Source organism: Panthera uncia, chromosome X (assembly GCF_023721935.1).
Source record: "Panthera uncia isolate 11264 chromosome X, Puncia_PCG_1.0, whole genome shotgun sequence".
Classification (NCBI taxonomy): domain Eukaryota; kingdom Metazoa; phylum Chordata; class Mammalia; order Carnivora; family Felidae; genus Panthera; species Panthera uncia.
Genome location: NC_064817.1, coordinates 96809912 through 96834536, shown reverse-complemented (window position 1 = coordinate 96834536; position 24625 = coordinate 96809912). Strand labels below are relative to the sequence as shown.

The 24625-nt window shown below is 42.4% G+C and overlaps 1 protein-coding gene across 1 annotated transcript in view; it reads right to left on the bottom strand.

Moving 5' to 3' along the window:
• Positions 1–24625, bottom strand: part of LOC125931944 (glutamate receptor 3) — a 58608-nt gene that overhangs the window by 17938 nt on the left and 16045 nt on the right. Inside the window, exons 5-6 of the mRNA XM_049644244.1 lie at positions 21196–21572; positions 10701–10899 (exon numbers count right to left, since the gene is read on the bottom strand). Coding sequence (XP_049500201.1) covers positions 10701–10899; positions 21196–21572 — 576 coding nt within the window. The remainder of the gene's footprint in view (positions 1–10700; positions 10900–21195; positions 21573–24625) is intronic.

Genomic DNA, 24625 nt, shown 5'->3' with positions numbered 1-24625 from the left:
AATGCAGATTAATAGAACCTATGGAATCAACATGAGGGGAGGAGGCATGAGACCCAATAATCTGTGTTTTAAAATAGCTCTGGAAATGATTTTACACACAACCAGTGTTGGAAAACACTGCTCTAGTGCAGACATTCATCAGATTATTGAGTCCCCTATTTGACATCCCTGACAAGTGGCCATTAGCCTAATCTTGAATCCCTTCAAAGATGAACAGCTCACTATCTGTGGAGACAGCCCATTCTATTTTTGGATTGCTCTATGAGAATCTTCTTTTTACAATGAGCCAAAAATCTCTATCCCTGTAATATCCACCCTTTGAGTTTTGTTCTGTCCCTTAGGGCCCCACAAAACAAGTACAATTCATCTTTGAAATGTCTACCCTTCGAATATTTTAAGACAATCCTAATACATTCCACTGCTGCATATTTTCTTCAGGCTAAATAGTCTCAATTCTTGTGATGTGAAAAACAATCTTGTAAAAAATTGTAGACTGGTCCCTGTAGGTCAGCTCTTTGGGTGATTCGAGCTAGGAGTGTTTTAAGATAAGGTCAACAAAGAACTATGAGAAGCCATGCCTGTCCTCTTGATGTCAACTCTAAACATCTGAAGGTGTCCTTCAAGCACTTGCCTCTTACTTTTAACAACTTTCTATGGCTCTGTATTACATGAATTTATCTAAGCCTCCTTGAATTTATTTATATTTCTCCTCAGTCATTGACCCTGCTATTCTCAACCTTCTTGCTCATCCAATTGACTGAAACCCCAGGCCAAGAAAATAAAGCAGAAATGTTCTTCAGTATTTGGCCAGTGGGGCAGTTGGCTCCCTGCTGATTTCATATATAGTAAACTTCAGTTATTTGTTAATCACATTTACCCAAATGGTGGTGGTGGTGGTGGTGGTGGTGTGTGTGTGTGTGTGTGTCTGTGTGTATGCACACTCGTGTATGTGTGTCTTGTCTGGAAGAAAGGGGCAAGATACAAGTATTTGGAATCAAACTTCAAAATTTTGTGCAAAGAGGCTTTCATGTGATTCCCTTCATGATTACCTCATTAGTACTACGACATTCAGGAAAGGAGCTATTTATTTTGGTGAAATAATGTCTATTGTAGTGGGGTTATTTTTAAAAATGAAGGGTTGGTTATGAAATCTTTCATTTGGTATTGTTTTCCGAAGCAGAGATAGATTTTGCTTTTCAACACTGGTTCCTCAAACTCATTTAAAAGAAAGCAAAGTATTCCTTGGAGAGTCCCTTGTTAATGAACCTCATCTTCACATGCCAAATGTGAATTATGAAATTAGAAATAAGCGCTCAGAGCACCTTGGTCTCAAGCAGTGATTTCCAATTTACCTGTGGCAGTCTATAGATTGGTTTCTACCATGATACTATTGTTTCAAAGCAATATTTTTTTTTGGAAACTGTTTTTTCCATCACGAACTCCCTTCCCCAAACATATATACATACGCTATCTTATGCAGACAAATCTTAGTGTGAATCCTACAGAAACTAACAGTTCCCCAGTCAGTAGTAGCCATAGTCTAACATGATATAAAGTCATGGTCTTGTTGTTTATTTGTTCTTGGGGGCTTTTTTGGGTCCCACATATATTCTCACAAACCCCTTGAACTACTTTTAAATTCTTTTCTCTCCAAATATTTTTAAGATGTCCTTTTCTCCAGAAACCTTTCCTGATTAGTCCACCCGACTCCCCTATTGTCTGCATATTGGACTCAGGGGTCTGGATGGCGTCTCCTACTCATGCCCAGAGTGTGTAGGACAGGGTTCTTTACTCAGCGGGTTGGAATATCAGTGTTACTGAATGATACAGGAAATAGTCTGTAACCCAGATGGGAGACTCAAAGGAGACAAAATTGAGACTCAAATAAATCAGGCTGTGAACACATAAGAATTTTCATAAAGCTGGGAAGTAAGATTCAGTTCTACAGTGCAGGCTTTGCTAGGCATAGCAGCTAACCACCTTCAGGAACCTCTTCATTAGGGCACCAGGAGTGTGCAGATAGATTCGTTTTGGGGATAACGTACAGACAGATGCTCACAATCAGAAGAGGGAAGAAATGCAATAGGTCATCACTATCCAAGTCCGTCCTTCAGACAGGTGACATTCTAAACCGTTTCAAACAGAAAGAAGATGGGTTTCACTCTAGCATCCAGCGGCTGCCTTCTGGTGCCATCTTGCTGGGGCATCAAAGTTGTAGCCCAAACACAGAAAGAGAAAGCATGTTCCCTCAAAGTTTTGTTACAAGCTGGAATCGGTAGCTAAAATATCCAGGACCCTCTGTACATATGTGTGGTATAGACAGGACTTCAGGTTTTTTTCAACACTTACACACATACACATCCTCCTCCTCAACTCCGGTCAAGATGTATCAAGATGAAACTTTGTGATACTAGCTAAAGCTCTGCCCCAACAGCAACTCCCTAGCGACCCTCTTCCTATTGGGAGAGAGGCATCTATGGCCTCTGAGAAGATGAGGATTGTTTGAGCAGCAACGGGAAGAAACCAGAATAGAAAATGCCCTCATCTTTTGTATCAAAATAGACCCTAAAAGTTATAAAAGACAAGCAAAGGATTGTCGTACGATCCAGCAATTCCACTCTGAAGTATATGCCAAAAGGAATTGAAAACAGGGATTTGAAGAGCTGTTGGTACACCCATGTTCACTGCAACATTACTTGGATACGGTGAATCCTCAAAGAATTTTTCAAGTCCGGAAGTCCCTAATGATTCCTGCCTCTAGTATGTCTTACTGCTTTCTTCTCAGAAGACAGTTTTGTGGTTGAAGTGTATTTTCACAGAGGACTAACTCCCTTTTGCGAAAACGTAACTATTATAGCCCTGGTGCCTAACTTGATATTATAGACTCTCAAGATTTAGTTACTCACTGTTTAAAAAGGTAGAAGACTTTGAAGACTAGAATGCATATGACCACAGGACATCACCTAGTAGTTTTTTTGAAAAAAAAATTCATAATGAGATGCCACCGCACACCAGTCAGAGTGGCTAAAATGAACAGCTCGGGAAACAACAGATGCTGGTGAGGATGCGGAGAAAGGGGAACCCTCTTGCGCTGTTGGTGGGAACGCAAACTGGCGCAGCCACTCTGGAAAACAGTATGGCGATTCCTCAAAAAATTAAAAATACAACTACCCTACAACCCGGCAATTACACTATTAGGTATTTATCCAAAAGATACAAAAATGCTGATTTGAAGGGGCCCACGCACCCCAATGTTTATAGCAGCACTAGCAACAATAGCCAAAGTATGGAAAGGCCCAAATTTCCATTGACTGGTGAATGGATAAAGAAGATGTGGGGTGTGTGTGCGTGCGTGCGTGTGTGTGTGTGTGTGTGTGTATGGAATGCTACTTGGTGATGAAGAAGAATGAAATACTGTCATTTGCAACAACATGGATGGGACCAGAGGGTATTATGCTAAGCTAAATAAGTCAGAGAAAGATATCGTATGATTTCACTCATATGTGAAATTCGAGAAACACAAGAGATGAACATAGGGGAAGGGAAGGAAAAATAAGATAAAAACAGAGAGGGAGGTAAATCATAAGAGACTCTTAAATACAGAGAACAAACCGAGGGTTTCTGGGTGGGGGAGAATGGGTGATGGGGATTAACGAGGGCACTTTTAAGGATGAGCGCTGGGCATTGTATGTAAGAGATGAATCACTGGGTTCTACTCCTGAAGCCATGACAACACTGAATGTTAACTAACTTGAATTTAAATTAAAAAAAAATGAATTTTGTCCCCCCCCCCCAAAAGAAAAAAAGTCAGAGCAAGGTTTTGTTTGTGTGAGTTGCTTTTTCCTTTCAAAAGCGGAGTGCAACCAAGCATTCTAGTTAACCTAATGTTTTTATTAGTTGAGCTTCAGGATGTTGAAATTTTATTTGATCCTGACGGTCAGGTTTTTAGACGTCTGCCTGGTGATGAAGGAGAACTTAAATAATTAACCTGCGCAGGCTTGCCAGGTGAACTCAAGGAAGGTCTAATTGAACAGATGGGCCCAACTAGAAGCGCTGAGGTGATTTGATTTTGTCGGCTAGGAAAAGAAAGTGAGATCCTGAGGTGAATTACTCTCAGAAAGAGGGTTGAAGAGTTCTCCCAAAGATCTGGGGATCCTGCGTGGTGTTAATTACCCTGGCGTTGTCTGCTCGTCTGCGAGAGTCAGCAGCCTCAAAGAAAAGGAAGACTTAACTCCCTTAGGCTTTCTGGGCTGTGAAATGCTCTCATAAGCAAGTAGGTTACCTGAGAGGGCTAACAGAGCTAGGCTAATGAAATCCATATGGTTGGTTACTTTGGGCAGATGGCCTGCGTGCCCCCTTGGAAGCACCTGAAGCTTCTAGGTGGTCTTCAAGGGCGGCTCTAAACTGTGTGTTTTGGAGTTGTTGAATCTGCAAGCCACAAAGAAATGACTGAAGATGGAGAGATGAGGTCAGGAGTAATATTTGATAACGGGGGCAGGGATGGGATCAGGATGCGGGGGGGGGGGGAGGATACAAATGAACTTTCTCTCTCCTCCCAAAGTCAGGAAAAAGCCCACCCCTCTTCCACTGAGCCAGCAGAGATGATTTTATTTTATCTTATTTTATTCTTGAGAAGTACCCCTCCCTCACATCTCCACGGAGCCTTGCCTGGACAGTCTTTATGCTTTAGTTGCTCTATTGTTGGGCCCTTTCCCTAAAGTCTCCTGGCATTTGTAGAACCCTTCATCCTTTTAAAGAGCTTTTTGTGATATTATCCTCTTACCAACCCCATAAGGAAGGTAGAGCAGAGAATATTCCCATCGGTACATTGAGGAAACCGAGACCGAATGCTTCTCACCCAAAGAAAAACAAGAAAGTCGTCAGTGGATGTGGAACTAGAAATCATCTTTTCCCTCTCTCTTTTTCTTTCCAGTTTTATCCAGCTATGACATAACCCTGGGCATATCAGAAAGCATAATCAGCTGTGAATTATAGAGGTTTGATGTGTTTGTGGCATTCGCTATAGTTTTATGGATGACCTCCTTTTCCTTGGCTTCTTATCCTGGATCCTTTTGAGGCTATCAGAGCATGGGAAAATGTCATTTAAAGTGGGTATAGGTTCTCTTTTCTAACTGACCCATCAAGGGAAATAAAAGATCAACCAGGAGATAATACAGATGCCTTAGCACGTGCTGCACCAGAAGCTTGATTCATGCCTAACGCCCCCCGTTTCTGTGAACACTCACACCAGAAGGGCACTGAGACGGGCTGGAAAGGGGACCCAATCTGGCCTCAGAGTTCTAGCTCTTCCCCATTGAGCCCAGTGACATTCACCAAGTCACAATGTCATTTTGTCTCACATGTATTGCAGGATTGTTGTGTGAATTGAATGTGGTAATGTGTGTGAAAATGTGTTGAAAATTGGCGGCCCTCTAGATTGTGAGCTCCCAGAGGGTAGAGGCCGTTTCTGCTTTATTCACCACCTAACTGACCCTCCTGTCGGGTTATGGAGAATCATTAACCCTTTTGTTATTCACCATGGAGTGTAGCCATAGATTGGTGCGTGCAGAGAAGTAGCAATATAAAAATAAACACTGTCAGCTGTCCTGGAGGGTGTGATCATCTAGGTTCCTGAGATGCCTATATTTCAAGTCCGTCTATCCCCCAAAATCACCTCCAAATATGGTGGAGGGCCCTGTGTAAGCATTTTCATGCGATTTGGTAAAAGACAGACAGAAATTTAATTTTGATTACAGAGATGGATCCTCAGTGCTTAGCCTGGAACTTGGCACCTAGAGAGTGCTCAAAAAAAGAGTTATTGAGAGGCGCCTGGGGGGCTCAGTCGGTTAAGCGTCCAACTCGGTTTCGGCTCAGGTCATGATCCCACGGTTTGTGAGTCTGAGCCCCACGTCAGGCTCTGTGCTAAGAGTGTGGAGCGTGCTTGGGATTCTCCCTCTCCCTCTCCCTCTCCCTCTCCCTCTCTCTCTCTGCCCCTCCCCGACTCACGCTGTCTCTGTCTCTCTCAAAATAAATACATAAACTTAAAAGAGTTATTGAAAGAGTGATGAATAAATACTAGAATCTAGGGCGTTATTCGTAGCCTGTCTTCATTGCTGCATTTCCGCCTTTCTCTTGGAGACAGATAGGAGGTGTGTGGTCGGTTGTGCACAGTTGTCAGGTCAACCAGTGTCTACTCCTTTGGAGAGCGTGCTCTCCACCCAGCTTGAGAGTTGCCTGCAAGGAAGGCCTATGGAACCACAGACCCCTGGCCGCTGAGGGGCGGGAAAGGCCGACGGCCGTCTGAGTGTCTCTTTCCCTCTTCCTGAGGCCTGTTCGGTCAGGCCTCGGCAGCCTCACCTTGTGTCTGGTGCCCCACCCCAGTCTTGACCTGTGAGGTCTAGGAGTCTTGTCGTGCAACGTATCATGTGACATTGGAACAGACTGGTTTTGAGAAGGTGGCATCAAAAGATCCACGTCAAAATTAAAAAAACGAATTTTCTTTTTTAAAAACTGCCAAGTAGTAGGCCCAACAGATGTCTCTGACCTACCATCCCTTGGTGTCAGACTCCTCTCTTGTTGTCACTATTGTGTGTTCCCTAGTATGTGGTTTGGCTGTGTCCCCAAACATTTGGTCACATCATATGTGTCTTCAAACTAATTAAATCTGGTTGCAGTTGTCCAAGTCTATTAGGTGTCAAAATTGCAAATCCATTGTAGTACTTGGTGCGAAAATTTTTAACCAAAGGCTCTCATATGTTGGCATGTTTCCTGAGTCTAGGGGATGGGTTAAGGGGTTAGGGAGGTCCGACGTGTACATAGCTCAGTTGTAACATGTAACAGCGTAAAGATCAATGGTTGGTTTTCTCAATCATGTGAAAAGGTCAGCATAGCATAGGTGCAAAGGAGACTTCTCTCCTTTCCCCGTGTACTTCAAAGGCCCTGTAATAGATAACTGAGAGATGTGGAAATGTGGACTCCAATTGAAAATGTGTGTGTGTGAGAGAGAGAGAGACAGAGAGAGAGACACAGAGAGTCTGAATGTGTAAGCAGGATCTAAATACTCTTAGTAGGGACTACTTTTCAAATCAGTTCGAGAGCTCTTCATTTACAGCCTACATTTAGAAAAATTAATATGATCGATGACAACAGCTCGTCATAGACTCTTGCGTTCCAATGAAACAGTTTGCACAAGTAAATTCAGCTGTGCCACGTGGTACAATGTCTGCAAGTCAGAAGATGGGACAGTCCCCTCTGTGGTCTCCAGATAAAGCTCAGTTTCTCTGTCCTGCCCAGCACATGAGAGCAACTTATTCTCTCTCCACTCCTCTCCTTTTATATTTAGAATTTCAAAGGGCTTTAAATTAATATTAAACATTTCATTTAAAAATGCAACCTTCTTTAATGCCTCGAACTACCTTTAGTGGAGATTCGGTCAGGTATCTGGAAAAGAAATCAAGCATCATAGTCATCGAATATTTCCGGGGGTCTGGAGGCAGAGAGAATTTTGGAATTGCTTTTTCTCCGGTGCTACTTTTTAACATGAATCCGTATCAGGTTAAATTTCCAAAACCTAGTGGAGAATGATCATTTCGGTGCAGCTTTCCAAATCATAGTGGCATTTCTCTGGGCAATGACAATAAAGCTGTCGACGTGTTTTTTAGCACGGGTGCCTCCACTGCAGTTGGGACATTTAGTTTTGGAGCTGCTGTCTAAGGAAATCAGTTTTCAAGTCGAGAGGGCTCACGGTAATATTTCAGATGTCTCTTCCAGCTACGTGCATTTTGCTCAGTCCCTCCCTGCCTTTCCGGATGGAACAGGTCTCTCTGTGCCAGTGACTTTATGTGATTGTAAGATAACAGCTAAGGATAGCTGGAAAATGAGAGAAACAAAGGAATCATTTTAAAATACCATCATTTCAATGGCAGCCTTATCCAGGAAGAGTAAAAATGTCTGCAGGGCAATTAGAAAGGAATTGTATTTTATTTATTTCTCTTTCTTAGTGGAAGCACTAGAGGGCTGGCCCCGGGCTGTGTTATGGTATTACTATTTGGTCTCTGTGGTTTTAGTATGCAGTGAGAATGGGAAGAAATGAGCTTATGTCGTGTTTGTAAATGCTGCGTGTGATCTTGTTTTAGTCTCTAAAGTTCAGAAGGCATGCCATCTGAGGTCCTCACTTTTCCTGTGTGCAGAGGAGTGACCATTCTTAAAACTGCCCCCAGATCAGTGAGGGCTGGGGGAGGGGTGGTGACATACTAGTTCGGTGGAGTCCCTGGGAGAGAGATGAGGGGTTCTGGCTGGCTGTCTTCTCCGATCTATGTGGTTCAAGGAGGGTGGGGTGGAGACCATGGAGGGTACAAATGGCTTCAAGACGGATGGGTTGGGCTCCCCTGTATTACATGGATACCAACCTTACCCTTTGTTAGGTTTACATAACATTTCCAGCACAAGCAGGCTTAAAAAGTTGATTTTTCTAGATTGCTCAGTTCCACGCTTAGATCATCAACCTTCGTGTGCTGCCCTGAAGAACTCCCCCACAGAATCCTAATGCTGTCACGAGCAACCAATTGGGGAAAACGAAAAAGTGGTGCGTGAGAATTAGAAAATGATTTGCATTTCCTTATACCTGGAAATATCCAGCTCCCTCTCTAATCAGATTCTCATAACAGCCCATTTCCATACGAATTACTCATTGGCTGTAAAGGTCACTAGGAATCGGTGAGCATTAGAAGCTGCAAACCAATTAGAATGTGGCAATAGCTTTGCTCAGAATTGGATGTTGATTCAAATCGGCTCTGGTAATATGAGGCTTTTTAATGAAACCATCATCGAATAGATTAGCAGACACTTTCCTGGTTTTTGAGAAAGACACAAAATGTGTGGCGGGTGGGGTCTGGGTGGGGGGACAGCGACTGTTTGGTCATGCTTTCAAGCCTTTGCCCTCATAAATCTTCCCAGAGAGGGTCCTTTGCCTCCAGTATGGATGAATGGCCTTTGAAAGCTTAATGGGAATTGATGCCGTCTATCGATTACCATTTAAAGTACACCTTCCTAATTTCGAATCGTTTTTGAAGGCAAAATGCTTTCCAATGGAACAAGGGGCTCTTATCAAAGGGTCCAAGTCTGGTATCTTGGTAGCCTAAGTGATCAATTACTTCATATAGCAACTTGATGCCTATTGGGATGCTTTTGAAGGTGGATACCAACCAAATTTCCATGGAGCTGATAATGTGCTGACTACTCAGCAGATGGAAGTTGCCCGCTTGTTGCCCTGAAACATGTGGGTGATTTCATGTAGGCAGGGGATTATTTCTAGATAAGTTTCTGGGACTTCCACAGTGGTGAGGGTCAAGGCCAGGTGAGTTCCAGAAGGTCTTCATTGATAGTTCCAATACTGGGCCCCTCTCTCTCTTTGGGGATTTTGATCTGCTCGGTAAACAGTGGTAAAAGTGAGAAAGGGATGTCCAGAGCCGATAAGAATTGTGGAAAGGGCCCTAGAATGAATGCTTTCTCCTTCAGGGAATGAAAACAGTTTTTAGCTAATTGCTACAATTGTGAGAAACCTACTCCTGGTTTTCCATGAAATAACTGGGCAAATCTCATAATACATGCAGAAATACATTTCTTACTGATTTCTTAAAGTAAGCTGGTTTAGCACCAACATCTATCTATCCTGGACGTTACGGAAAAGTTAGTAGTTACACCTGCCAACCAGCTTAATTATTGGTTGCACAGACTAAACGTTTCCCTTTTACCTACTCTACAAGTGGCCTCTGTATCATTGCTACAACCAGTTATAGTGGTTATGGTAGCGGGCAGTGGTAATGTAGAGAATGGGTCCATTTTCTAATCACCATACTTTCCTGGTTGGGGAAACTGAAAAACATTTGAGTCCTTAAACACTCCACTGGGAGCCTTTCTCGTAGTCCAGCTGGCAGAACAAAGATCTTGATAGTTTATGTAAAAGTGGCTTGTCCATCATATCATCCTTCTAGAACTTTCTGCTTTGATCTTCTTTCATCTTTCCTCTTGACAGTGTTTCTGTAGCTTTACTATCTTTTGCTAGTGAACAACTTGCTGTTTCCCCACTAAGATTGGGTCTATGATGGAGTAGAAGGGGGGTATAAGTGTACTCAAGAAACGAAAACAATCACCACCTTCCTTGAACGTTGCATTATCAGCAGGTATATGAACGCTTGAAATAAGTGTAAAGCACTTCGATAGGAAACCAGTGTCTGACACAGAATATCTAATTTTATAGTCTATCACTCTGCAGAGTCTTAGAGCCAAGTACCTAAGTTCTGTGAAACGCTGAGACATAATATCTACCTTTATAAAAGCTCAAAAGGAGAATGCATATCATTTAGTTCAGCCCCCTCAGTTTTCAAGGAAGGTGATCGAGGCTAATGGCTTGCCCAAGGACAAACAATCGCTTTGCGACAGGGATGAGATTCAGACCTGGGAGTTCAAGCTCAGTGCCCTTGTATCCAACTTGTTACATCGCGCACGAGTCTTAATTGAAGCAACAATGAAGTAGGTCACCAGCCAAGCAGGGCTGTATTTATGTATTATGCTGTTTTATGCTGCACTTCGATAACATCCCCACACTTTCCCATCCCTCCCTTAAAAGTACTGTGAATTTGCCTTTGTGAGAAGATGATAAAAGAAAAAGCAGCAGGCCCAATTAACCGCCAAGCACTTACTCTGAAAAATTCTTTCGTTGAACCGGAGTCCAGGGTCCCATATGCAATTTCAGTCTGCTTAGCTAAGTCTTCAGCACTCTCTATGGGAGAGACCATCCTCTCCACAGTCAGGAAAGCAGCAAGATTGGCAGTGTAGGAAGAAATTATGATCAGGGTGAAGAACCACCAAACACCTCCGACAATCCGCCCGGACAGCGACCTGCAAAACAAAACAAAGACCAGTCCGGACCCGGAGGGGCCGGGTTTCAGTTTACGAAAATCATTATCTTAATTTCGGGAAAGAGAAGTGGTTTCAGTATAGTTGAAGTAGGTGATGCCAGGGAATTAAAACAGCAAACAAAAGTAACATATTAACAACATCCCATGTGGCGATGGTATATGATGATGGTACATGCATAGTATAGGCCCTTCAGGCCTATCTGGCTTGCAGAGCATGATTTTTTTTTTTTTAATTCTAGAAAAAATATCTTCTTTTTACCAGCTCCTGATGACACATAATAATTATACTTATCAGATTCTCTTCCTGTGTGAGCTCTGTGTGCTTCTGAGCCTGCGCAATAGAATCACCGGGGACCTTTGTTAAAAACCAAACAAAACACACAAAAAAACCAAAAACAAAACAAAACTCATGTCCAGCCTACCCGACACCAGTTAAATCACAACCTTGGAGGTGGGATCCAGGCATATATATTTTTTAAAGCTCGCCAGGTGATTACAAGGCACGGCCAAGGCTGAGAGCCACGGATGCGAGATGATGTCATGGGAGAAACCGAGTCAAAAGCCCTTACGTATTTGAAGGGAAATGGGTAGGTGTGGGTGGATGAGTACTCTTGACTCTGAGTTTAGTAAATTTAATAAAGACTTTTGCCATTTTGTGGAGCCGGTCACGCGTGAGGCAAAGAGCCATAAGATAATATGTATTATGATCTTTGTATAAATGGCTAGTGGGGCTCAGGTACTCAGCTCCAGGGATCCAAACTCTTTGCTTTTACAAACTAAGCCTTAGCACACAGGACAGCCTCGAGGGAACTAAGGAACTACCAGTATAATAGAATTTGAGGGGCACTAAAAGTTTTGTTTCCACCTCCACCTCTCCCCCCCAAATAATCAAAACAAACAAAACCATCCTCACAAGGCTGCCATAGAGAATCTTCGTGTTGGAATCACCTTCTGCATTTTCTTCAGAAGACTTGGTCAAAATGTTAACACACAACTTCAATAGGACCTATCACATTATCGTGGATTAGTCTATGCAGTTAGTAGAGAACCGGACAGAAGACGGGTAAGTTAAAAAAAATGTTTTTAATGTTTATTTATTTTTGAGAGAGACAGAGACAGAATGCGAGTGGGTTAGGGGCAGAGAGAGAGGGAGACAAAGAAGCAGAAGCAGGCTCCAGGCTCCGAGCTGTCAGCACAGAGCCCAACGTGGGGCTCGAACCCCACAAACCGTGAGATCATGACCTGAGCTCAACCGACTGAGCCACCCAGGCACCCCAAGATGGGTAAGTTTTAATAAGGGAAAAATTCGTTGTTAAATGTAACTATGCCTTTGGCATTACCTGCGGTGTTTGCGAAAAGGCTGGTTCGGAATACGTGAGCGCTCAAGAACCCGCATTTCTTACCCATCCCTGGTGACTGCAGTGGTCTGCAGACCAGAACGAGAAATACTGTCCTTCTTCTACATCAGTGATTCTCAACTCTGCCTGCACATCGGAATCGTCTGGGAAGCTTGAGGCAAAATAAAACAAAGCACAGCGGCACACAAAAAATGCCTAGGCTCCACCCCAGATCATCTAAGTCAGACTCTCTGGGGGTTAGGCCTAAGCAGCAGTATTTGCGGAAAGCTCTGGTACAGCCAGGATTGAGAGTCGTGGTCCCTACATCATGAATGCTGCTCAGGGGAGGGTCTGTGGGAAGCAAGGGGGCCGTGAAGGCACTGAGTGCTCAGTGATGGGTTGGGGCTGGTGCGGAGGCAGCTTCACCTCCATGACAATGTTGCTCGAGGCTGGCTCTGTCTACAGAAATGAAAATCTGGTCCCTAGGTTCTAGAAAACTTTGCCACATTATCTCTAGGATAGTTCTTTCTGTGGCGGAGCTCCAGCCTGATTAAGCTATGTTCTCCCGTGCCCAGAAAAGCTCACAGGAAAAGAACCCACTGTGATGGAAAGTGAAGAATGGGCATAGGAGCCTGGCACATCTCCAGGCTCTGTGGGAAGAGGGAAGTTCTGGGCTGAAAGCTAGCAGGTCAAGCTCTTCTCTGTTTGTGCTTGCATTTTACCATGTCCAGGCAAATTTAAATTCCCGTGTCCCAAGATAAACTTTTATTAGCCTCTGGAAAATTCAGTTGTTTTTGATTTTCCACTCTGATCAAATCATTTTGGCAGGTGTTTTGATAAATGGCATTCTTCACTGATTAACTGAAACAAAACTACTTGATTTTTTAAAGTCTGCAATTCCTATTGGTTCCCGGATGCTTAAAGCAACCCTCCTTGCTTTACTTTTGAACACAATCCCTTTTAGCCTTTCAGATGTGAAAATCTGCTTTGCGACAGATTTCTCTAATAGTTATATTCTCTCAGGATTTCGTCTGGGAACACGTCCCTTTTTTTTTTTAAATTTTTTTTTCAACGTTTTTAATTTATTTTTGGGACAGAGAGAGACAGAACATGAACGGGGGAGGGGCAGAGAGAGAGGGAGACACAGAATCGGAAACAGGCTCCAGGCTCCGAGCCATCAGCCCAGAGCCTGACGCGGGGCTTGAACTCAGGGACCGCGAGATCGTGACCTGGCTGAAGTCGGACGCTTAACCGACTGCGCCACCCAGGCGCCCCGGAACACGTCCCTTTTAATCAGAAGAGATAAAAACATCTGGATGAACCAGAAAGAATGTGTTACACTTCCAAATGCTAAAAGTTTGTAGGATATTTCAATGATGAATTTGGACCCTCATAGTCTTTCTTCATTGTTGCCATATATATTTAATTTATTCTCGACTGCTGTGACTCTGGAAAGAATTTTACCGTATAAAAGATTAATGTTCCAAAGTAGCATCCATAGTAATAGGGTAATAAAAATGATAACAATAATAGCTAACCCTTCCTGAGCACTTCCTGTGTGCCAGACCGTTCTGATTACTTTGGGTTGACATGGGTCAACTCTTTCCAGATTAGAAAACAGAGGCATTTAACATATGAAGAGACTGAGGCACAGAGAGGAGAAATCAGAAATCAATCATCTATACTTATACAACAGGAAAGAAATGCCCACATTTCTGTGCTACCAAACAGTCACATTTTCTAGAAGACAATCTAGAATGGTGTATAAATTATAGAAGGTACAATTTTCTGACAATAACTGAGAATTATAGTTGCAGGAAAACCAAACATGCTTGGATAATTATTGTTTATCATCTGTTTGTTGTTCCTTTGGAATGAAACTGTGAATGCCATCCTTATTTGGAAGGATAGGGTTTTCCTGAGACCAAGGGGAGAACGGATTTTGGAGTGATTCCAGAATCATGGTTTGGTATGGAAAGGGGTGTATTAAGCTCATGGAGAAAAGGTGCAGTGGCACTCAAAGGGAAGCGGCTCTGTAAGAATTTTTACATTTCCCTTTTCTCGTTAATGAAACCAGAGCCATTTAAACCCACATTTCACACGGAGGCTATATAAAAAGTGACTGATGGGTCAGCCCCATGACATTTTTAAAAGAATCTATTAAAACAAGACAAGACTTTATAGTTGAGTTAAAAAGACCTGTCATTTTCCAGTTTCTTTCCCCCCATTAACGCAGCTTCAAAATGTTTAACGTTCATTTCAAAGTTTTGTTGCACAAGACAGATTTTGAGGTTAGCATAATGAAATGGCTATAAAATGCTGCACATTTAGTATTTATAAAAATGCATCATAAGGAGCATATCGTACCTTTTGAAGAAATGTAAGAGGAGGCGTGAAGTTAATGAAAGTAGATTAGCAACAAGAGGAAAACAGACATAAAAACACCGCAAAATAATATACAATGCTCTTGTTATCTGTAATAATACGGAAGTAGAGTTTCTGAGTTAATAAGAACATGTATTTTACGACCTCTGAAATGATAATAAAAGTGAGCTATGTGCTGTACCCTTCATCCTGTAAGGAAATTTTGAAATGTTCACTTTACTAGCTTCGCAAGATCAAGAGCTGAAACCGTAACCGCTTCTCCTTTGCACAAACTCTTCATCATTCTCTTTTCTCCCCCTCTTCTTTCTTGCAAAGTATGGATCTTTTCTACACTCTATTCAATGCTGTATCTATGACAGATTTTTAAAAAGCGTGCAGAATCAATCTTTGGCTCGTATAGTATTTTCTGATGGGAATAAGTAACCATCTTCCAAAGACCGAAAACTACGGCTTTCAGCCAGAACAGTCATGAAGTAGTCGCAATAAAAATCCTGCTCTTACATCATTAATTTATCACCACATCACTCCTACTTTGAAGAGAATTTGCAGTAGGATGAGATGCTGGTTGGACATCGGCAAACGAAAGGACGTTGCTTAAAATGGAGTACAAAAAAAAATCCTGTTGTCTTCCATCCCATTCATTTCATGCCCTTCGTGTCTTTTATCATTTTGTTCATATTTTCCACTTTACAGAAGGATTTAGGTGTCAACTAACCTGGACAGATGTCCTACCCACTCCTCTAAAGTATTTGAACATTTAAAAAAGTGTTTGTTTATTCTTGAGAGAGAGACAGAGACAGAGTGTGAGCAGGGGAGGGGCAGAGAGAGAGGGAGACACAGAATCGGAAGCGGGCTCGAGGCTCCGAGCTGTCAGCACAGGGCCCATTGTGGGGCTCGAACCCACGAAATCGTGAGATCATGACCTGAGCCGAAGTCGGACGCTTAACCGACTGGGCCACCCAGGCGCCCCTTTAGTATTTTATATCTTGAAGAGCTAGAGAAGAGTGGTGTCTTTGGCATAATATGTACACAGTAATCAGGTTCAAGTTAGCATGTTCTCTGGGTCAGAATTCCCCCAATCCTCACATCTACTTGGCTAGCCCTCAGAGGTCCCTGCAGCTTCAAAGAAAGTCAGCAGGGGGAGCATTTGCCTGGAAGGACTTGCACTTCAGACTGCTTAGCAAGGTTCTATCAAAGTTTCACAAAGGAAATAAATTTCAGATTAAAAAACTGTAACATTCTGTCACCATCCGTAAACCATTATAAGAATAATACAGTCAAAATATTTACACCAGGTGAAATCCTTAAGGAGAGCACTTTGCGGATTCAGGAAGGAAGGTTGGTGGTCATTTCTCATCAGAAATCAGCTATGCAGCACTGGCTAAAATTTGAGCTGTATTCCTAAGGAGTTTCAGGGACTCAAACGCAAGTACCATATTAAGTGTTAGTGTTTGTGAAATCAGGGCAGTTAAGAGCAGCCGCTTTAATAATGACGGTGGCTAACCTTTACCGAGAGCTTACTGTCGCCAGGTACTGCACTTTACATTTCTCGGAGGAGGAGCTGAGGCTCAGGCAGATTTAGTAACGTGCCCGAGTTACACAGCTGCTAAGCCGACTGTGAATCTAGTGAGCCGAGCTCCGGCACCCACGTACTTAACCACTACGCTACCTCCATCTGGCTGCACCCGCGGCCTAGCTCCCCATCCCCCGTCAAGGGGAAGAGGGTTGAATGGAATCTCCTTATGCTTTCTTCTCCCGACTGCCCCCCAAAACACATTTGTATATGGAGAGGACCTCAGCTCATCACATGGATCACCCTCTCGCAAGGTGATTCAGCCTCCAGCGGAATTGCTCAGTCTGAACAACGGGAGTGGTTGAAACTATCAAACCGAACCTCGACGTGGGCTCTTTAAGCTTCTAGGCCCCCGTCCGTACCAGTATTGGATGGAAACAGAATGATGCTCGGTTTTCCTCGTGATGTCTCTCATTGCCGATTCCCTGCTCTTTTACTTTGGGGGAACACCCGCTCGGCAGCATGTTGAGCGCTCATTGCCCCCTTTCTTTACCAACCGGGGCAGGGGCAGGGTTTGGGCAGAGGTCGGGAGACTAGAAAACTAGCTCCCGGGCACGAACGCGAACCGAACCTGAGGAAAAGAACGGACCAAGCCGCGCGCCTGTAGGTCGGTAGTGGGAGGCGGCGCGGGCCGGTGGGAACAGTTTGTACCGCTGGCTCTCCGAACCCCTATGACCCTGGCCTCCGTCGCATTCTCTCTCTGGGTCCTGTTCTTTGGTCTACGATGCGAGAAAAGCAGCCCACCTTGTGGCACCGCCTTGAGGGTTAAAAATCCGTATGATAACGCAGGGAAAGTGCCCATACGTGGCGAGGTGGGGGAGCTCAGGGAAGGTCACTGTCCCCCTGCCCTCAGCGAACGGAAGCAGCGGGGTGAATTTGTCTGCCATCTCCTCCCGCTATAACAGTTGAGAGCTGTACTTTAAAGTGTGGTCTCTTACAATTCCTTGAATCGCCTCGATCGGGGGACAAGCCAGAGTGTACGGTGTATGTTCGCACTGGGGGCTTTCTGGAGAGTCTGCATTCTAAGTGTGGCCCTTCAACAGAAATAAAGGGGAACGCAGGCATGTGCAGTCAAGGCAACCGGGAATCTGAGGGCGCAGCCATATCATTACCAGGAATTTCAAAAGCTGTTAATAGGAAAGCACATTTCAGTGGAGTTTTCTGGTACACAACTGAGCACAAATATAGAACCACTAGAGCTCTCAAGACGAGGAGAAATAAATATGCTAAAAAGCATAAAATGGTTTCAAGAGGCTGAAAGATATAATTTCCTTTGAAGGCCACAAAAAACAGTATTGAAGGAGGGATCACTCATATGGTAGAAAATGTACAGACCAATCATTTATTACTCAAAAGCACAAGGAAGGATCATGCGTTTCTCCAGACCAGTGTTATTCCATGGGCTGTGTGCCCCGTTGCTGGGTTGAGTTGCAACCAGCATATAAAACAAAATGAGAGGAAAACCAACAGCCCACTTTACACACTGTGTGTTAGCCAATGTGACAATAAATTATATTAAAAAAAATAAAACTAAAACAAAATAAGGGGCACCTGGGTGGCTCACTTGGTTAAGCATCCGATTCTTGGTTTCGGCTCAGCTCTTGATCTCATGGTTTGTTAAGTTCAAGCCCCATATCGGGCTCTGCAGTGACAGTGTGGAGCCTGCCTGGGATTCTCTCTCTGTGCCCCTCCCCTGCTTGCTCTCACTCTTCTCTCTCTCAAAATAAATAAATAAAACTTAAAAAAAGAAAACAAAATGAAACAATATATCCAAGTTCATGGCACACTGCAAGGGTAACCTTTGGTGAAGCTTCTGTTATATACCTATACATGTACTGAGTCATCGTGGGAAAATGTATTTTGTACTGAGGGATATAGTCAAAGAGTTTGAAAGCCGTTGCTCTATACGACAGTATCTAGTGCAGTATAATGACATCTGTATCTTAAAAAAAAAAAAGGATTTGATATATTTCAATGCCACAGAAGAGCCACAGCTTAAATTCTACTACAAAAAAAAAAAAATCTGTCCAGCTTGTCATTTTCAGGTCATCATCTTTAAGTTATTACTTAATGAAGCAATATGCATAAATACTTCTAAAAACAAATAGCTTTTGGAGTCCTGTTTGAGTATACAGAGTAGGATGCAGCACTCCAGTGGGGCTATCACAAATTGAGTTCTGAAAATTCACTTACAGAAACCAGTAACATCTCCAGCCTTAATGACTCTCCAGGATTGCCTCAACACAGATTGCCAGCCATGTTAAAAAAACCACTCAATTACGGGATCGTTCGGAAACCCTACTCTCCAAATGAACATTCAAAAAAAAAAAAATGAGAAAAGAAACTCGCAAAACAAATGAACTCCCGTGTGGTATCACAAAATGACACACGTTGTAAACACAAAGGGAACGGGCAGTGAAAGAATTTGGGAGAATCTAACCAAGCAGATTGAGAGCGGCAAAAGGTGTGACTTAGACAAATGAGGCTTGCCCCAGACACCTTGTACTAGAAAAGAGAGGATGGTTACCATGTTTCCAGTCTTCAATTGAAATGCTTCACGCTCCAAGTGGATAATCTCAAAATGAAGTATGCTGTAAAACCATAGTGGGTGACCTTCTAAGTCCTTACATTCTAAATGAAAATCCCCATACATTTGTATAATGGACTCTGGTCAGTATTTGGATTAACGTTCAATTTTACCAAAATGACAACTTTTTATTTCAGAAAAAAACCCACTCCCCCCCTCATTTTAAAGATGTTGCATTTGCTTACAGTATTCTGTGATTATGAACTCAACACTTTTTGTTTAGGTGAGTTGACACTTAAACTAAGGGGGAGAGGTCCTGGACACTCACATTTCAATATTTTCAGTAGCTTCACTGAGATGAAATTGGCATATCATCAAATTCACCAATGTAAGTGTACCAAGAATGGTTTTAGTAAACTTAAGAGTGTGCAGCCATCGCCACAATCCAGTTTTGGAGCATCTCCCTCCCCCCAGAGTTCTTTCATGCTCATCTGCAGTTAATCCTGACAGGGCCGGTGCTAGGGTGAGGCAAGTAAAGCATTTACCCCACGCACAAAATTTAAAGGGTACCAAAATCTCATTAATCACAATAAATAACACGTTAGTGCAATATTAAAAAAATCACAATTCAAAAAAATCCATGATGAACAAGTATCACAATTTTAAATAAAGACTGAATTTGACCCTTGAACTTGCTGTACCCAGCCGTACTTGCCTCACCCTAATCCACTACTTACTAGCTTCTCTCTGCTCCTCCTGTGTCCCCAGAAACCACTAACGTAATTTCTGTCCCTATGGATTTGCCTATCCTGGACAAATGGAGTAAATCAATATGGGGGCCTTCAATAAATAGAATTCAATAAATGGAATCATATAATATGTAGCCTTTTGTGTCTGGCTTCTTTCTAACGTTTTCAAAGTTCACCCATGTTGTAGCGTGTCAGTAGTCTGTTCTTTTTATAGTATTCCGTTGGATGGAAATGCCGCATTTTGTTTATCCATTCCCTTGCTGATGGATATTCGGGTTGTTTCCACTTTTTGGTTATTATAAATAAAGCTCCTATGAACATTTATAAGTCTTTGTGAGGATGTAGGTTTTCTTTTCTCCTAAGTGAATAGCGAAGTGAAATTGCTGTGTCATATTTTAAGTATGTATCCGACTATAAGAAATCGCCAAACCATCTTCTAATTTGGCTGTAGCATTTTGCATTCACACTACTGACGGATGAGAGCTACAGTCATTCTACATCCTCGTCACCACTCAGTACTGTCATTTTTATTATAGCCATTCTAGAGGGTATGTAGAGATATCGCATTGTGACTTAAATTTGCATTTCCCTAATGACTAATGATGTTGAGCATCTTTATATGTGATTATTAGCCATTTGTATATCTTCTTTGGGGGAAATGTCTATTCAAATCTTTTGTCCATTTTGAAAATTGGGTTGTCTTCTTTATATTGGGTTGTAAGAGATCTTTATATATTCTGGATATAAGTCCTTGATCAGATGTATGATTTGCTAATGTTTTCTCCCAGTCTGTGGCTTGTATTTCATTTTCTCATGATGTCTTTTGAAATGCGAAAGTTTTGAATTTTTTTTTTAATGGTTATTTATTGTTGAGACAGAGAGAGACAGAGCATGAGCAGGGGAGGGTCAGAGAGAGAGGGAGACACAGAATCTGAAACGGGCTCCAGGGTCTGAGCTGTCAGCACAGAGCCCGACGCGGGGCTCGAACTCACGGACCGTGAGATCATGACCTGAGCTAAAGTCGGCCGCTTAACCGACTGAGCCACCCAGGCGTCCCCGAAAGTTTTGAATTTTAATGAAGTCCAGTTTATGGAATTTTTAAAAACGGATTGTTCTTTTTGTGTTTTGAAAATTCTTTGTCCAATCCAAGATCACATAGACTTCCTCTTACATTTTCTTTTAGTAGTTTTATAGTTTGAGTTCTAAAACTTGGGTGAGATGCTACAATGAATAGTTGTAGGCAGTCTAAGAGCAAAGTGAAAAAGGTCACTGAGAGGGGAAAGTAGGAGGGTTTTTAGGAAGAGTTCTATATTCTTTCCATTTTTTTCTAGATCCAATCTCTAGACAAATGAGAAAATGTTTCAGCTCAGTTAAGGAGGAAACCATGCCTGTTTGATCTGATCAAGGCTTAGTACTAGTTTTATCCGAGAATTATTAATATTAGCTGACAATGTTGCCTTTATCCAGAGTCCAGATGTTTGCTATAATATGTATAAATATACAATACTATAGAAATGCATGAAGGACATTCAAAACAACACCGGTAACACACTCAGTTCATGGACGCAGGCACACAAAATGGCTTGATGGTAATTTGTCATTGGATGGAATGCTAAATGAAAGAAATCTGGACTTGAGATGGGTGAATGCCAGATGTACATGAATGGATCACAGCCACAGAATGCAAGGAGGCAGGGAAACAAACCTTGGAGAAATATCACAGCCTTGCTGCATAAAGGCACCCAAGGAAAACCAAAGACTGTTAAATATTCCAAATTCATTTGGAGGGTCAGGAGGGCTTTGCGGATCACGAGGTTCTTCATTGTTGTCTTCCAAGTGCCATTCATAGGGGCTGAATCTGCTGACCAGGAAAAGAACTACGCTGACTCCAATATAGGCGAAGACGATGCACATCCAGATTTCGTAAGCCAAGGGATCCAGAAATGAGAATACGCCTGGTTTTGATTTCTGAGGCTTCTTTATCATGATGGAGATGCCCAGGCTCATAAATGGCTTTGAGAAATCTATGACTTCTTCACGGACCAGGGTTATGGTGAGTGGAGCGACAGCTATATCAGCCCTCTGGAAAAAAAAAAAATTTTTTTTTCTTTTAGAGATAGCATTTCCATTATTCATTTGCCACTTACTAAAACCTCCTTGGTGGAAATATAAACTCTTAGATCACTACAACCGATTGATTTGTCAATGCTTTGATCAGAAAAGTAGTAGCATTCAATGGGTTGTAAAAAGCAACCGTCACCTTAACTTGACGGTAAGGTGAGGAAAGGGCACTGGCTGGCTGGCCGCTTGGCCTTTTGTCCTTTGCAACCTATTGTTGACTTATGGCAACTGCCTCAGTTTTTCTTTCTTAGAATTTTTCTGCTCCCTTGCAACTCATCTTGTACTCCCTTGTGACATATCACTGCTTAACTCTTTTTTCTATAACTTTATTTACTTATTTTAATGTTTATTTTTATTTTTGACAGAGAGAGAGAGAGAGAGAGAGAGAGAGACAGACAGAGTACAAGCTGGGGAGGACAGAGAGTGAGAGAGAGAGAGAGAGAGAAGCAGGCTCCAGGTTCTGAGCTGTCTGCACAGAGCCCAACCCGGGGCTCAAACCCACAAACTGTGAGATCATGACCTGAGCCAAAGTCTGATGCTTAACCAACTGAGCCACCCAGACTCCCCCCTTTCTTTCTTTTTTTTTTATTTTAAGTAAGCTCTATGCCCAACGTGGGGCTTGAACTCATGATCCCGAGACCAACATTCACATGCTCTATGAACTGAGCCAGCCAGGTGCCCCGATCACTGCTTAACTCTTGTTTTCTTAATTTTAATTTTCATGCTCTTATGTCTTATCTCCCTCATGTGACTGGATATTTTTGAGGGGCAAGCAAGTAGTCTAGACTCTGTGCCTCCCTCCCCACCATGAGGTGCAACACAGGACCACAGTACTCAGTGTAAAATTTACTTGAGTGTTTGCTATTATTCTTGAATTATTTTTTTCAGAGCATGTCTATTAAAACATAGGTTCTTCAAAGGCAGGGACTCAATCTTCTGGGTTTCTTTTTTGTATCTGTCACTGCAACACATTTTAAACCAAAGAAACTAGAGATGACTAAAAAATAAGTGGCTGACTTTTGAAAATAATCTATGTAAACATGAAAGAATTCTGCATGGGCGAGAACAAAGGTAAAGCTGTTATTAGAATACGTATGAATTTATATAGGAAACCATCATGTCTAGTGATAAATATCAGTGGGGCACTCACATGTGTTGGATCAATAAAATAAAAGTGTCAGTAGTACCCTGCATAATGGGCTCAGGCAAAGGCAGGCAATGTTTTTATATTAATCCCGTGAAAAAAGACGCTAGAAATTTTCTCTTTTCTTTTCTTTTCTTTTCTTTTTTCTTTTCTTTTCTCTTCTTTTCTTTTTGGTGCTAGCAATTTCTACACTTCATTCTTTTGTCTTCCACGATTTTTCTTTTTTAAAATGTTTATTTATTTATTTTGAGAGAGACAGAGAGTGCGAGCAGGGGAGGGGCAGAGAGAGAGAGAGGGGGAGAAAGAGAATCCCAAGCAGGTGCCATGCTGTCAGCACAGAGTCAGATGAGGGGCTCGAACTCATGAACTGTGAGATCATGACCTGAGCTGAAACCAAGAGTTGGATGCCTAATGGACTGAGCCCCCAGGCGTCTCCACAACTGTTCTTCTACAACAGTAGTAGGTTTAATAGACTTTAGTCTGGAGCCAGGCCTTAAAATGCATACCTAGAAAAATGCTTCTAAGGAAAGCTTTTTGGATGGTCCGTCAGATATGAAGTGAAAACACCAATTTTGAGGATCATTTTTTTCTATGTTACATAGGGTTATATCTCAATATCCTTACCAGTGAGGGGGGAGATAATGATGAATTCTGAGATAGAAGATGTTTTCAAAGAAATGTTTTACTAACTTGAGCTCCATATGGTGACTCAAACTGGTTCAAAAACACATCTTAATTAATTTAAAGAGAAATGCAGATAATACACAGCCAGCTACCATTTATTTGCTGCTTACTCTGTGTGTAAGCACCTCATATATATTATCTCATTTAATTCTCACAGCAAACTAATCATCCTCATGCTAATGAAGGAGAAACTGAGGGCTGGGATTAGAATCCTGGTCTTCAGATTTCAGAACTCATACTCTTTTTCTGGTTTGTTTCAAGTTATTTAAATTCTAGTTAGTTAATATATAGTGTAATATTGGTTTCAGGAGTAGAATTTACTGATTCATCACTTACATTTAGCACCCATAGCCCATCACAAGTGCCCTCCTTAATGCCCATCACCCATATAGCCCTCCTCCCAACCCTGCCCTGGCAACCCTCAGTTTGTTTTCTATTGTTAGAGTCTCTTATGGTTTGCTTTCCTTTTTCTTCTTCTTTCCCCAATATTCATCTGTTTTGTTTCTTTAAATTCCATGTAGGCGTGAAATCATGTGGTATTTGTTTTTCTCTGACTGACTCGTTTTGCTTAGCATAATACACTCTGGCTCCATCCATGTCATTGCAAATGGCAAGATTTCATTCTTTTTGAGGGCTGAGTAATATCTATCTATCTATATATCACATCTTCTTTATCCATTTGTCAGTCGATGGACTTTTGGGCTCTTTCCATAATTTGGCTACGGCTGATAATGTTTGTAGAACTCACACTCTTAACCACCATAATGTCCTAACTCTATAGACGTGTACAGGTTTCTACTATACACTACTTTTAGGTACAACGATCAACCCCTCTCAGGTTCCCTCCAGTGTATATCTGAGTGCCCGTTCCGTGCCAAGCACTACTCTTGGTGCTGGGGATGAAGCCGTGAGCAACAGACAAAGCAGGCACAACTCCTCACCCTTGTGGAGGATGTCCTGTAGCCCAGGGGAGCTTCAGAAAGTATGTATTTCTTGAAGCCAACAGTCTGCTGAGCAAATCTACCTGAAATGCTCACTAGCATCTCAGACGTCCCCAATTGTGAAGTTAAATCCATCATCTATCACACAAAAGCTGATTCTCCTCTAAGTCTGTGAGTGATGCTTCTTCCACACTTTTTGCGGTCCCTGATCCTTACCAGTCCCATCATCTGTGCGGGCGATCTTG